The sequence below is a fragment of the Myotis nattereri genome (assembly GCF_964212035.1).
Source record: "Myotis nattereri genome assembly, chromosome: 2".
NCBI classification, from domain to species: Eukaryota; Metazoa; Chordata; class Mammalia; order Chiroptera; family Vespertilionidae; genus Myotis; species Myotis nattereri.
The window spans coordinates 115,752,815-115,767,662 of NC_138076.1; the positions used below are offsets into that span (position 1 = coordinate 115,752,815).

General features: G+C 40.6%; 1 protein-coding gene across 1 annotated transcript in view; it reads left to right on the forward strand.

Annotated features, from left to right (window-relative positions):
• FLT1 (fms related receptor tyrosine kinase 1) overlaps positions 1 to 14,848 on the forward strand; it is a 197,052-nt gene that overhangs the window by 87,402 nt on the left and 94,802 nt on the right. Inside the window, exons 11-12 of the mRNA XM_081083615.1 lie at positions 3,933 to 4,047; positions 11,537 to 11,645. Of these exons, the coding sequence (XP_080939741.1) occupies positions 3,933 to 4,047; positions 11,537 to 11,645 (224 nt within the window). The remainder of the gene's footprint in view (positions 1 to 3,932; positions 4,048 to 11,536; positions 11,646 to 14,848) is intronic.

Below are 14,848 nucleotides of genomic sequence, written 5' to 3' on the forward strand. Positions count from 1 at the left end.
GAGGATTAACAAAAACAAACAAACAAACAAAAAGAAAATGCAGAATACTAATAATGAAAACTAGGGCAAAATAACGTCATGATTTTAAAACTTCATCAATAAAATGTCTCAAGTAAAGGAGAAAGTGTCTAATTTCTCTTTGGCTCCATTTTCTCTACTAATAGACAACACTAATCAATAGAGTTGATTAGTAAAGAAAACTGCTTTCACTTATTTTACCTGATGATTATAAGATTAGCTACGAGAAATCACAGAAATTCCTTAAGAGTGGTTACTCCTTGCCCTAGCCAGTTTGGCTCAGTGGATAGAGCGTTGACCTGCAGACTGAAGGGTTCCAGGTTCAATTCCAGTCAAAGGCATTGTATCTCGGTTGCAGGCTCGATTCTCGGCCTTGGTCAGGACACATGTGGGAAGCAACCAATTGATGTGTCTCTTTCACATTGATATTTCTATTTCTCCCCCTCCCTTTCACTCTCTCTAAAAAATCAGTGGAAAAATCTCCTTGGGTGAGGATTAACAACAACAACAACAAAAAATGGTCACTTCTTATTAATTCTTTTTAAATTTAGTCTTATAATCTAACTGTAAAAATAGACATTTTAAAAACATTTGGAGGAAATCTGATTTATGGACTGGGTACAAACAACACCAAGGAATTGTTGCTAATTCTATTAGGTGTAATAATGACACTGTTGTTATATTAGAAAATGAGCATATTTTTGGAGATATGCACTGAAATATGTAGGGTAAAAATGACATGATGTCTGGGACTTGCTTTAAAATACTTATAGAAAATAAAAAGAAATAAGGGATAGATTAAACAAATGTGGCAAAATTGTAATTGTCAAATAGGGGCGGTGAGTATATGAGGTTTTATTACATTATGTATTTTTATCACTATGTTTGAAAATAATAAACTAAAACAAATGAATACTCTTACTAGAAACAACATGTCAGTATCTCATGCCTGTTTATAAGCTTCTACATGTTTATATGGTGCCAATTACCTGCTAGGCCCTCGCTTAATTATGAGAACAGAGCGAGTAAGTACCTGTGGCCCCTGCTCCTCTGCAGCTGCTGGCCCAGTGGGGCCTGGAAGCACTAAATGGCAACTTAGGAAGTGCGGGTGCTCTGGGGGCTGGGGGTCGGGGTCTCACAGGGCAGCGTGCCCAGGAGGGAAACCATCTGGAAGACTAGATAGCTTCACATTCTGGAGTCCTCGGCTCCAGGGCCAGAGAGGAACAACCACAGAGCTTTCTCCTGGCCATTGCAATCCCGTCTTCCCTTTTTCTCACTTATTTTATCCTCTCACCTTCATCTCACGTAAGTCATGGCTGCCCTTGGCTCCTTAAGATCATCCCCTCTATTCTTTCTGGAAATTGAACTCTAAAAGATCCTCCTGGTTTCAAAATCTCCAAAATCTACCCAAAACATGTACAAAATAAAGCCCAGAAAACTTTCTGTTCACCACAAATTCTAGTCCAAAAGGTAACAATACAAAATGCTTCAATGAGCCTGGCCTGTGTTGCTCAGTGGTTGAGCACCAACCAATGAACTAGGAGGTCACAGTTCAATTCCCAGTCAGGGCACATGCCCGGGTTGCAGGCTTGATCCCCAGTGTAGAGCGTGCAGGAGGCAGCCAATCAATGATTCTCTCTCACCATTGATGTTTCCCTCTCTCTCTCTCTCTTCCTCTCTGAAAACAATATATATACACACACACACACACACACACACACACACACACACACACATAATATATATACACATATATGTATATATATACACACACACATATACACATATATATACATATATATGCACACACATATATATGTATATATGTATACGTGTGTGTGTGTGTGTGTGTGTATATGTATATATGTACACACACACTAGAGGCCTGGTGCACAAATTTGTGCATGGGTGGGGTACCCCTGCCTGGCTGGTGATGGGGCTGATCTGGGCCACAGGAGGCCAGTGGGGGGAGGGGCCGCAGGAGGTTGGACGGCCTCAGGAGGTTGGATGTGGGAGCACACTGACCGCCAGGGGGCAGCCCTTGCACTGAGCATCTGCCCCCTGGTGGTCAGTGTGCATCATAGCAACTGGTCGAACAGTCATTCGGTCATTCGGTCGCTTAGGCTTTTATATATATAGATATTTTTAATTTTAAAAATGCTTCAGTGAAATGGTCCCCATGCAAGTAAACAGAAAAATCTACACCGAGGTTAATTGGAAACAGAGGGCATGGCTGGCCGAGGGTGGCTGCAGGGACTCGAGTCAGGCTCCTGCAGGCACATCTCTCCAAACCTTGGGAGTCTAACAGATGCAGTTTTGAGGCACCTAAAATATCTCTCTATTTGCACTGTCTCAAATAAATTCATATTTAAATCTCAAGGAATGTTTTAAGGAGAACTTGCTGTAGGCTCAGTGAGTGGTGAGAGCAATGAGGGGTCACAATGGGCAGAATAAGCTCTTAGACAAGACCACATTATGGGTGGTGGGATTGTCTAGTCAGTGGTAGCTGCGTGAGTGAAGATGAAGGGATCTAAGTGCACATGGCATACCCTGTGATACAGGGAAGATAACTCCGTACTTTCCTCTGTGTCTTTAATTTAAAAAACCTTGGCAAGTAAATTAAGCCATTTGATGCTTATATAATCCTGTGAGATTAACAAAGGCAGGTATATTTAATTTTTAGTTTGCAGAATAGAAAACTTGTCATACAGTTAGGAAAAGTTGTGGCAGGACTAGGACCTAAGTCCCCTCTGACTCCTGATCCAATACTCTGAACTAACCAAACCAAAACCCAATTTGACTAGAACAAAGGGCTTCTAGTAGGGTTACGTTTGGAAAAGCAGGTGAGAGATGGACTGTGGATGGCCTTGACCATCAGACAAAAGAGCCTGAAATTTCTACAGTCCAGTTGTTAAAGCTTTTGGAACAAAAAGGATTTCACTGAAAACCAGAGCAGCAGGGGTTGGTCTGACGCAGTTTGGTGGGTGTTGGAAGAGTGGAAAAAGCCAGCCGGCAGCAAGGCCAGTTAAGATACTAGTTTACTGCCAGTCAGCATGGACTTAAATGTCTTTTTTGTTGTTTGGGGTTTATATTCACGTAGGATGTAGGACACATAAAACATAATAAATGAGCAGTAACTATTTACCAAATGATCTGCATAGCAAACCATATGAAAACAGAAGCTTACTGATAATAACGTGTCTGAGAAAACATGCCAACTTCCAGATATAGGGGGATAAGGACACATGTGTAATACTTTAATCAAAAAAGAAAAAAATGGTACTCGAGTAGCTAGTTCAAAATAATAAAAGAGATTTCATGGACTTTTAGAATTAAAAAAGATCTTAAAGGTAAACAACTTCAAACCCTTATTTTATAATTAAACACTTGAGGCCTGAGAAGTTGAAGAGCTTACCATGAAACTGCCAAACTTGAAAAGAAATAGACTGAAATTAATAACTGCTCTATCATGTGTGTTTGCATATGCACTTAATTAGCCTGGAAAAAGTTACCTGCAATGGAATGTTCTGATTAGCAGCCAGCCTTTTATAGATGTGATTTCTTTGAGGTTTCCATTCATTAACGTAACTACATTTTTTTCCGTGTTTGCATATTTCCTCCACTAGGAGCTAATTAAAATCTATATATTGAATTTTCTAATTTATGCATTTTATTTCATATTTAACATTTAGAATAGGAAGGACGTTTGGAGATACATTGATGTGGTTTTTCAAATCAGGCAAAATATATTTGCTATTTTTAAGTTGTGAGAATGGATAATGGGGGAAATCTAAAGGAAAGAGAAAGAAAGTGTGCTTTTGTTGCCCGAGCACTTGTCCAATGATTTTCATTTCACCTTGGTCTGGACCATGCTGCAAAGCAACATAGTAATGACTTACTTTTTTTAAAAATAGGTATGACTTTTGCTCCAATAATGAAGAGTCCTTTATCCTGGATCCTGACAGCAACATAGGAAACAGAATTGAGAGCATCACTCAGCGCACGGCAATAATAGAAGGAAAAAATAAGGTATTCTTTATAACAATAAACATTGGGACACTTATTCTAAACACACACACTCAGCTCCCAGGTCTTGGTTTATTAGAACCAGAAATCACTCAACTGCTCAAACAGAAGTCCAGAGAGAAGAAGGTACTGAGATACCTCTTCATGGAGAGGTGCACTGAGATCACTCAAATGGCGGTGTTCTCCAGCCAACCACCAGGCCCAAGGAATGGGCCTGTCCCAACAGAAGAGGGGGAGCTGCCTCTTGAACATCAGGCTTGTCCACATCAGTGGTTCTCAACCCTGGCTGCATATTCGAATACTCTCCCAATTATCATTACTTTTGAATCTCTGGGGTGGAGCCCAGGGTTTGTGAAAGCTCACAGCAGATTCTGGCATGTAACCAGGACTGAGAATCACTTCCACAAATAAAGTAGGGTAGCAATAAGCAAAAGCTGATATGGAATGTTCCCATTTCACAAAATATCTTGTTTTCCCTTCTGTCTTTGCAAAGGCAAAGCCTGACTAACACTGGGGTATACAAAACACACAGAATCTCAAGATTCTCTGACTTAAGGGACGCAAATCAAAACCAGAATGAGATACTACTCATACCTGTTAGAATGGCTATCATCAAAAAGACAAGAGATAGCAATGTTGTGAGGATGTGGAGGAAAGGGAACCCTCATGCACTGTTGGTGGGAATGTAAGTTGGTGTAGCGGCTATGGAAAAGAGCATGGAGGGTCCTCAAACAATTAAAAATAGAACTACCATGTGATCCAGCAATCCCACTTTTGGGTGTATATCTGAAGAAAATGAAAATACTAACTCAATAAGATATACACACCTCTATGTTCATTACAGCATTACACACAATCGCCAAGATTGTGTTCAACCTAAGTGTTCGTTAATGGATGAGTGAATAAAGAAAATACGGTGTGTATACACAACAGAATATTTTTTAGCCATAATAACAAATGAAATCTTGCCATTTGTGACAACATGGACGGATGTTGAGGACATTATGCTGAAATAAATCAGAGAAAGTCAAATATCTCACTTTATGTGGAATCTAAAGCAAACAAACAAACTCATAGATACAGAGAACAGATTGGTCATTACCAGAGGCAGAGGATGGGGATGGGGATGGGTGAAGAAGGTCAAAAGGTACAAACTTCCAGTTAAAAATAAATAAGTCATGGGGACGTAATGTGCAGAATGGTGACTATAGTAGTAATACTGTATTGCACGTGTGAACGTTGCTAAGAGAGAAGATTTTAAAAGTCTCATCGCAAGAAAAAATCGTAACTATATATGGTGACAGGTGTTAACTAGAGGAGCTTTTTTGTGTTTTTTAAAATATATTTTATTGATTTTTTACAGAGAGGAAGGGAGAGGGATAGAGAGTTAGAAACATCGATGAGAGAGAAACATTGATCAGCTGCCTCCTGCACACTCCCCACTGGAGATGTGCCCACAACCAAGGTACATGCCCTTGACCTGAATCGAACCTGGGACCCTTGAGTCTGCAGGCCGATGCTCTACCTGCTGAGCCAAACTGGTTAGGGCGTTAACTAGAGTTTTTATGGTGACCATTTGTAATATATACAAATATTGAATCATTATGTTGTACCTCGAAACTTATATAATATTGGATGTCAATTATATCTTATTAAAAAAAAGAGAGACTTCAACCTTTCCTCCCACAAAAAAACATCTGATCTCATCAGGGTCTAGCAGGCGTCTTTTCTGCCACTCCTGTACTATTCATTCTCTACTCCCCGAACCTCCACTGAGCCTTAGCAGAGCTGACACCTTGTAAACCATGCAAATATCAGTGGATCTCAGATCTGGTGGCTTTTTTTTTTTTTTTGATTGAATTAGTGAAAAATACACATAAAAAAACTGTGATTACAGGCATGGGGTAGTGATAATTTTAAAAGTAAAAAATAAAATTATCAAATAACCCCTTGCTGAAATGTCTATTTCTACTTGCATGTCTTGATTTGGAGTAGTCTGTTACTATGAATGCCATCTGCTGGAGTGTGATTATGCCTACTTATCTATTTATTCGGCTGTATTCTTTGCACTTGAAGGTGACAAAGTAGATGGCATCATTTTCTGTGTAGGATTTGACAATAACAAGTAACATCTGAACTCATTGTGTGAAACTTTTTGACATATGCTAATGTCAGTGTCACTCTTAGGCTGACCGAAGTGGTTATCTCCATTTTAAAGATAAGAAAAACTGGGGTGATAAGATGATTAATTCAAAGCCACACGGCTTAAAGTAGCAAATGCAAAGCTCAAACCAAAGTCTTCCTGTTCCCAAACCCAGGCCTCTGCCAATTTAAGCCCATACAGAAATCAGTTCAAATGGTGACGGCTGGCATGATACTATCAGCAATCATTTGTCAAGGCTTTAGGAAACGTTTTTATAACTAGCAGCAGTTGTAGGTGGTTTAAAATTTTTTTCTCTAATACAAATGAACAGTAGTTTAAAATATTCCTGGTGTGTAACTATTGATGAGAGAGCCGTTTACTGAAATACTTAGGAAAGGGGAAATTCTGTAAACTTGAAAGTTAAATTTGTGACTACATAAAAAAAAAAAAAAGAAAGAAAGAAATTGCCTCAGGATAGAAACCAAGTTAGTTGTCACAAAGTAATAGAAGTTTTCCAGATGCCATTGATTGTGTCAATTCAATTTGCCTTTTCCTGACCATAACTGCTGGATATTAAAGCAGATCTCAGAAACTTAATTTATGTGGTAACTTCTAGTCCTATTTTGGTATCCTATCCTCAAAAATTCTCAGTAGGAAAGAAAATGGAAAATGAGAAAGCTAGGTGAGGCCTCCAAGCAGCCTGCACCATGAAGTAGCGACCTGACTCCAGAGAGAATACCTGTGAGAAACGGTGGGAGTCGAGTAACAAAACCGGGGTTAGAAAAAGGAACTTCCCTGATTTACATGTAATTTTGTAGTGATGCAAAGGTTTTAAATATAGATTTCCAGACCCAGTTGGCACTTGTGCCATCCCATATGCAGTCAGGAGCCCTGGGACCCAGCTCCGGCCACTTCCTATCCTGTACAACGACATGCAAGCCAGTTCACCTCTCTGAACCTGTGTTCTCTCCCCCCAAAAATGGAGCTAGAAGTATTTGCCCTACCTAATTTGCCTGTTGTTATGAAGGTGATGATTATATAGACCTTATGCACTTCCAAAATTGACTGTGATCATACATAATAAAGACTATTTGTTCAACAGTTATTTGCAATGAAAAAGAATACTTTCTAAACAAAGTCTGAGATATATAGGTATATTTATATACATGATATCCTATTAGTAGCTGCAACTGCAACACAGTCTTTAAGTAAATGATTAATTTAATGTTTTAAATTTAAAAGAATTTACTACTTTTACTTTTAGCATGTATTAATATATCTTTTGTGTATGAAAAATGATCTTACATATAATGATGACAAAGGGGAGTTTTGCTATTTCAGAATGATTTGCACTGGTCTTCTCTTTACAAATGAAACTTTTATTTTCTGTATATTTTACAAAAGTAAAGTCCCACCTTAGACCATGTGCACTCTCCCCTGTGGTCATAGCGCGGCATGCCCAGCAGCACACCCACAGGTCGGTGCATGGAGGGCCTGCTGGAGCACCTGTTCGATTTCAGGGACTTGAATTATTTTTCTTTGTTTTGTTTTGCTTTTTTCATGTAATTCAAGTAAGGGTGCAGGGGACAATAAAATTCGGTTCCTTACTGGCAAGTTTTGGCCTAGATTTGTGAGAAGTGAGTCATCAATGGAGTTACTAATAGCAAACGCGGCATTTCATATTGTTTAAATGGGGCAGCCAGGCTATTGATTGGGTCTGTAGATATGGAGTAGGAAGTAGAAGGAACCCTGTGTTAGAAAAAACACACTCAGGAAATACCACAGCATTAGTTCTGGGAGGCTGGAGAACTGTGACAACCTTACAACATTTTAGCAACATTTCCACTGAAATTGTTTTAAGGTGAGAATGAGAAATGCGTCCATGGTATGAGACAAACCCATGACAGAGCCCGAGAGCCTAAAACAGGATGACAGCTTGTGTTGCATTTCCCACACACTCCCCCGTTTTTCCTAATTCTCACGTTCTGTTCTCCCATCACTTGGCTCAGATGTGCCGCCCTAGGTTAAATTTAGATTCTTCCATGACCTCTCTCCATGTCTACTTTTATTTCTCTCTGAGACACTTAAAAGGAAACTATATTAGAAACATTCCGAGATTAAAATCACTGTTCCATATATAGATTTTTTGTAAATGAATGCTGGAGATTAGGCTGAATTACACATCATCCCATCCATCCCATTCCGTGAGGCTCAAACCTCATTGTAGTGGTGACTAATACTTAGCGAAAGGGAAGGAAGGAATATGAATAACTTCCAAACTTACAGTACCTGACGACAGTTTTTATCAGCATTCCTGAGTCATACAAAGGAACCAGAGAATGGCCTTTAAGAGTCTGTTTCTAGTGTCTAAATTCTCGAGGCCATGGCAAGGCAAGTAGAGGCACCCCCAAAGTCTGGGTTCAGAACCAAAAAAAAAAAAAACAAAAAAAAACAAAAAAAACAAAAAAACAATATTGTGGCAAATGAAAACTAATTACAGAAATAATACGAGCATAAATTTTGGAGAATTTCTTTTGACATACCTTATAAAATAAATGATTATAATTTCAAACACATTTCACAACTCAAATTCTTGGCACTTTGTCTTTTAAAGTATTAAGTTGATATTTGGTATACCAACTGTTATGCTATTTTTATCTTTTCCCTTTGGAACAGTAGTATGAGCACCAGAGGATGTATCTGTCCCTTTAACTCAGAAGAGTCCTGCATTGAGATGTACCTTCCTCTGTCCAGACAGTGTATACTCACCTACAGCTCACACTCGAGCTCTTTTTCCTGACCCTATAAAGTTTATACTTTAGCTAAAGATAGATTTTGTTGTTGTTTTTTTTTATCTTTTAATATATTTTATTGATTTTTTACAGCGAGGAAGGGAGAGGGATAGAGAGTTAGAAACATTGATGAGAGAGAAACATCGATCAGCTGCCTCCTGCACACTCCCTACTGGGGATGTGCCCGCAACCAAGGTACATGCCCTTGATCAGAATCGAACCCGGGACCCTTCAGTCTGCAGGCTGACACTCTATCCACTGAGCCAAACCGGTCAGGGCAGATTTTGTTTTTTATGCAAAATATGTTTTAATTTATATTCTCTGGAAAAAAAGAGAACTATCTAGAAATCAGATAGTTTTTAATAAAGTTGATCATAGGATACAAGTTTCATCTTATTTTTAATTTTTTTCACTCCTCAATCATATTTTCAAACTCTGTAACACTGTATTGAAAACTAGCTTGCAGCTTATGTAAAATACTAAGAAAGAAACTGGTCTTTCTTGTACATAGAGGCATTTAGCTGATATGGGTTATCTCTGCTGACCAAAGGATGTATTCCTGAGGAAAAACCCAATTCAAAAAATAGAACTCTAGCAATAAATCTGTGCTATTACATTTAAAGACTTTTAGGCGAGAAGCAGTTTGGTATAAAGATTGAGCATAGGCACTGGTGTCAGACAAACCTGGACATAGTTCTGCCCAGGTCTGTCTGTGCTGCTGTGTATGTTTGAGTGAGTCATGGAGTCTATAACCTCAGCTGCCGCTTCTGCAAAAGAGGGCACCTCACAAGCTTCTCTCCTTTCCTCCCATGACTTTTAAATGGTGGGCGCCAGAAGCCAAAGGAAATGTCTACCCAGAATTCCTTTATTTCCCACCTCTTATTAATCTTAAAGATTAATAATCAAAATACGGAGACACCTGAGCTCCCTTTCATCTTCTTCACTGTTTATCTGTCTTCGTGTGAGTGCTCCTCTGCAGGGGAGAGTAATAGGTATTTGATCTCCAAGTAGGGACATTCTTCTCTATCAACTTAAGGTTAAGAATATCCTTCAAGGTTAAGAATAGGGATTGTGTCATATTCACCTCTGTCTCCCTTAAAACACCTGAGCAATGCCCAGTAAATGTCTGCTTAATTGAATGCAAAATGCCACATATTGTAGATACTTTCATTTCCAATCATTTCAGTACACAGAGGATATATGGTGTGTGCAGTTAAACAGATGCAACAAACAGAAGATGAATCATTTCTGCAATCCTCACTATACCATAGTGAAATTACAGAGAATTTGGAGCAATGAACTTCACTAAACCATGAGGAGTATATTCTTAGTCTTCCTGATTTGTAGAATAAAGACAGAAATACCTTATTGAATAGGATATGAGAACCTGTAAACTGCCTAGCGCATTACTTAGAAACTCAGAAAAATGTTAAGATGTTTTGTATTCACCACTTTAGGAAGCCCACGGTCACATTTCAGCCTACATATTACTTTAGCCTGTAGGTCACTCAGCCACTATCCTTCAGCTAGGACACTCCCTTAGCCTGGAAGCTTCAGGACAGCCTCTGTCATTTCAAACCCAGTCATCTGTGTCTTAGGAGATAGGCTGCAATAATTTATAAGTAATTAGATCAACACTTTCAAAATAATTTTAAATATGAAAAACTTGCTCTTTTGTTTTCCCTATATGGTATATATGACTTTTCTGCAAGGTTGGGTTGGATTTTAAAACTAAATAATTTTTTTTCATGTAACTAATTTTTATCTTTAAAAGAAGATAGCAATGCAAGCCTTTAAGCTGTATAAATGTGTGTTTCAGTACTTTTGAAATATCACAGTTTGTAACGTGCTTTCAAATTCATACACATTTGACTCCTGTTGCCTTTTTAGGGACTAATTTGTCAAATAGCAGCACTAAAGTCTAGTGAAACTATAGTGTGTTAATTTGTAACCTATATCTTCATTTCCTAGATAAGGAACTGACAGGCTGAGAAGTTAAGTAATTTACAAACACACACAATAATCTTAGCAGGCTTTCCTGCCTCCCCACCCCCCCCACCCCCCGGCACCATCGGGACCGCAGGGTGAGCACATGAAAGCAATGGTTCCGCCAGCCATTCTCTTCTGTCCTTGCTGAGGCTCCTGTTCCCAAGCAGCAGCCACTAGCTCAGGTCAGCCCAACCAAGGAAGGCCTCCGCCTCACCTGGTGCTCGCATTCACATGGGCTGACCACCTCAGAGAGTAGGACGTGCAGTCCCGCATCTCAGCCTCAGGTCTGTAATTGTTGCGCCAGCAGCATGAGATAAATAAGCCTGAAACCCTCGTCCGAGTCGGATGTCATAGCCCCCGGTCTCCTGAGGACCTGCTTTCCTGTTATTTTTTCCATTCTTGCTGGGGCTCGGAAAGGGGAGAGCCTTCTGGTAACCACTACTTGTGCAATGACTACCTTTGTTGAATGAATGAAATAGCTGAATCGTTTCAACCCTCAGAAGTAGCTGATGGATGTTCAAATGGTCCTTTGTCCTATCACTAGCTGAAATTTCCTTTTCTTTTGTAGACCGCTAGCTCCTTGGTGGTGGCTGACTCTAGAATTTCTGGAATCTACAGCTGCATGGCTTCCAATAAAGTAGGGACTGTGGAAAGAAACATAAACTTTTATATCACAGGTAAGCCACACACCTTATACTCACAAAAACAGCCTGGTGACCTGTCTCTCTTCAAGCCTTGTTTGCTTTTAGTGCGCTCAGAGATAGAGTGATTTTTGTTTAAAGAAAACACTCCATAGAATTGTTAAACTTTGAACAATTTCATCCTTGCTCTTCGGAACAGTGCCATCATTGAATCTTCTAAAGAATAGTTTCCCTGCATTCTCTTTTAGAGCCATTTGTGGATGTCCGGCTCCCAGGCTGGATTGTGAATTTGGGATCTTGTCATGTTCATTTTTTAATTCCTTCAGTACCTGGCACAGAATCTGGCACACAGTGGTTGTTCAAGAATAATCAAAGAGCCCTGGCAGGGTGGCTCCGCTGGTTAGACTAGAGCAGTGGTAGGCAAACTCATTAGTCAACAGAGCCAAATATCAACAGTACAACGACTGAAATTTCTTTTGAGAGCCAAATTTTTTAAACTTAAACTATATAGGTAAGTACATTGTTACTAACTTAATTAGGGTACTCCTAAGGCTTAGGAAGAGCCTCACTCAAGGGGCCAAAGAGCCGCATGTGGCTCGCGAGCCGCAGTTTGCCGACCACGGGACAAGAGCATCATCCTGTGCTCCAAAAGGTTGGGGATTTGATTCCCAGTTGGGGCATATGAGAAACAACCAATTAATGTCTGTCTGTCTCTCTCTCTCTCTCTCTCATCAATAAACATATATTCCTGGGTGAGGATTTAAAAAAAGAATAATCAAGGAAACAAATTATAATACATATGATAACATTTTTTAAAACCAGAAAGCTAATTGTTTCACAACTTAATTTTAACTTTTTGGAAAATGAGACTCTCCTATAGAAATCTGAAGCTGAGCTTTGTTGACAATAAGTAATGTACTCTTTCACGGTCGCATTTAAGAATTTTTAGCCTTAAATAGGACCGTCCTGCAAATCTTAAAACTTCCAAGGTACGCAAAGGGCACTCCCTATGTCCCTCCATGGGTACAGGAAGGAAGTAAGTAGCTCAAAGTATAAAAACAATTGCCTGGCTCCACACTCCTGAATTTCTGAGGAAGCCTGGGCAGTTTGCCAACTCTGGAAACTTCGCACTGCATGAGGCAGGCGGCAGGAGTTGCCTAGAGCTCTCCAGAAAGAAAGAATAGGTCTGGTTTCACTAGACCGAGTGGGCTATCAGCTCACAGGGAGCCTCTGGCGAGTCAACCAACCCTCTGAGAAGCTGCCGTGGAGACACCCTGAGAGGCTGTCACAGAGCAGCGGAGCTGGGCGAGATTCAGGGGCATTCTAGCCCTGCATTCTAGCCCTGCTTCTAGCCCTGCATTCTAGCCCTGCATTCTAGCCCTGCTTCTAGCCCTGCTTCTAGCCCTGCATTCTAGCCCTGCATTCTAGCCCTGCTTCTAGCCCTGCATTCTAGCCCTGCATTCTAGCCCTGCTTCTAGCCCTGCATTCTAGCCCTGCTTCTAAAGCCCTGCTTCTAGCCCTGCATTCTAGCCCTGCATTCTAGTCCTGCATTCTAGCCCTGCATTCTAGCCCTGCTTCTAGCCCTGCATTCTAGCCCTGCTTCTAAAGCCCTGCTTCTAGCCCTGCATTCTAGCCCTGCTTCTAAAGCCCTGCTTCTAGCCTTGCATTCTAGTCCTGCATCTCCCAGATGAGGAAATGGCTTTGGAGATGTGGGGAGGCACACAGCAGAGCCGCTCTAGACTGGCTCGGTCCTCTCAGATTCGAGAAGTGGAAGGGAAATCATCTGTGCATCCATTCCAAGTAGGAAAACCCTTTCTTTCAAGGATTCAAATAGCAATTTCACACAGATGCAATCTCAGATGATTTGGACTAATTAAATTCCAAGGTTTGTATTGTCCTATATATTTGGCTGGAAACAAGTTACCCGAATCCATAGCCACTGTATGTGTGATTTAGAGGACAAAAGACTGAGCAACTCCTGTTCTGTTCTGAACAGTCAATACGTTTGTACAAGTTTAACAGCACCTGCTGGTAGATAGTACCGCTCGACTCTGCAGCGGGCACTTGCAGAGATAGCAGTGAAGCCCTGTCTTTCTAGAAAGACATTTTAACACCCAGGAACAAAGAAGAAATGTTGAAGTGTATATATCCTAGTATCCAAAGGTTTGTGCAGAAGTAATGTGATGGACAAATTGACCAATGGTAAGCCAATGCTGTCCAATTGAAATATAATGTAAGCCACATATGTAATTTAAAATTTTCTAGTATCCAGATTTTTAAAAGCAAAAAGAAAAAAGTGAAATTAATTTTACTTAACCCAATATACCCAAAATAGTATCATTTCAAGATGTCATTGACATTTTAAATATTATACTACTTCCGTTTTTAAATTAATTGAAATAAAGACTTGAATGGAATTCTTCAGTCACACTAGCCATGTTGTAAACGCTCAATAGCCACATGTGTCCATGGGTTCTGTACTGCACAGTGTGGCTGGAAGCCTCTGAGATGAAAGCAGGATGCGAAATGCCCCTGGATTTGAGGGGGCACTGAGGGGGAGTCACATCTGAACAGGTAGAGAGAAGATAATCTCGCCCTGGGCATCCACATTCTGTCCACACCCCTTGTGAACAGTCTTCCTTGGACCTAGCAGTGTGCCCAGTGACAGGTGGTCTGACATCAGAAGGACAGACCTGGCGAAGAGGAAAGACTGAGACCTGGAAACAGACTTGGGATCACCGTTACAGGGAATTCTGGGATTCCCAGAGACCCCAAGAAAGATCTAGAAGTGGGGTTAGCATAGACTCTGAGTGGGCATGCCCACGTGGCTCACAGACTCTTTACATTGTGAAGAGGGACAGCCAGACAGAGCATCCAAAGGCCAGGACAGGGAGCCCTCTTGCTGAGTCTGAAGGCTGCACTGGAAGCACATGTTCACGGAGTGGAGGGGAAGGGCATGCTCATTTCCATATCGTTCAGCCCCCGGAAAGGCTCACTGGTGCCCAGCATGAACTGCAGCACCAACACCTCGCCTATCCGTCCCTCTGAGTTCTTCTTGCCGCAGCATATATCCACGCGGAGAGGTGCCCATCAAGCTAATCAGCTGAATTCAGAAATTCCCTCTCACCTCCCACCACTTTATACAATTAATAACCATGGAGGGGTTGAGGCCTTTCCTAGATCTCAAGGCTTGTCCACAGAAAAGAGCAATGAGAATTTAATTCAAATGTACCTACTAG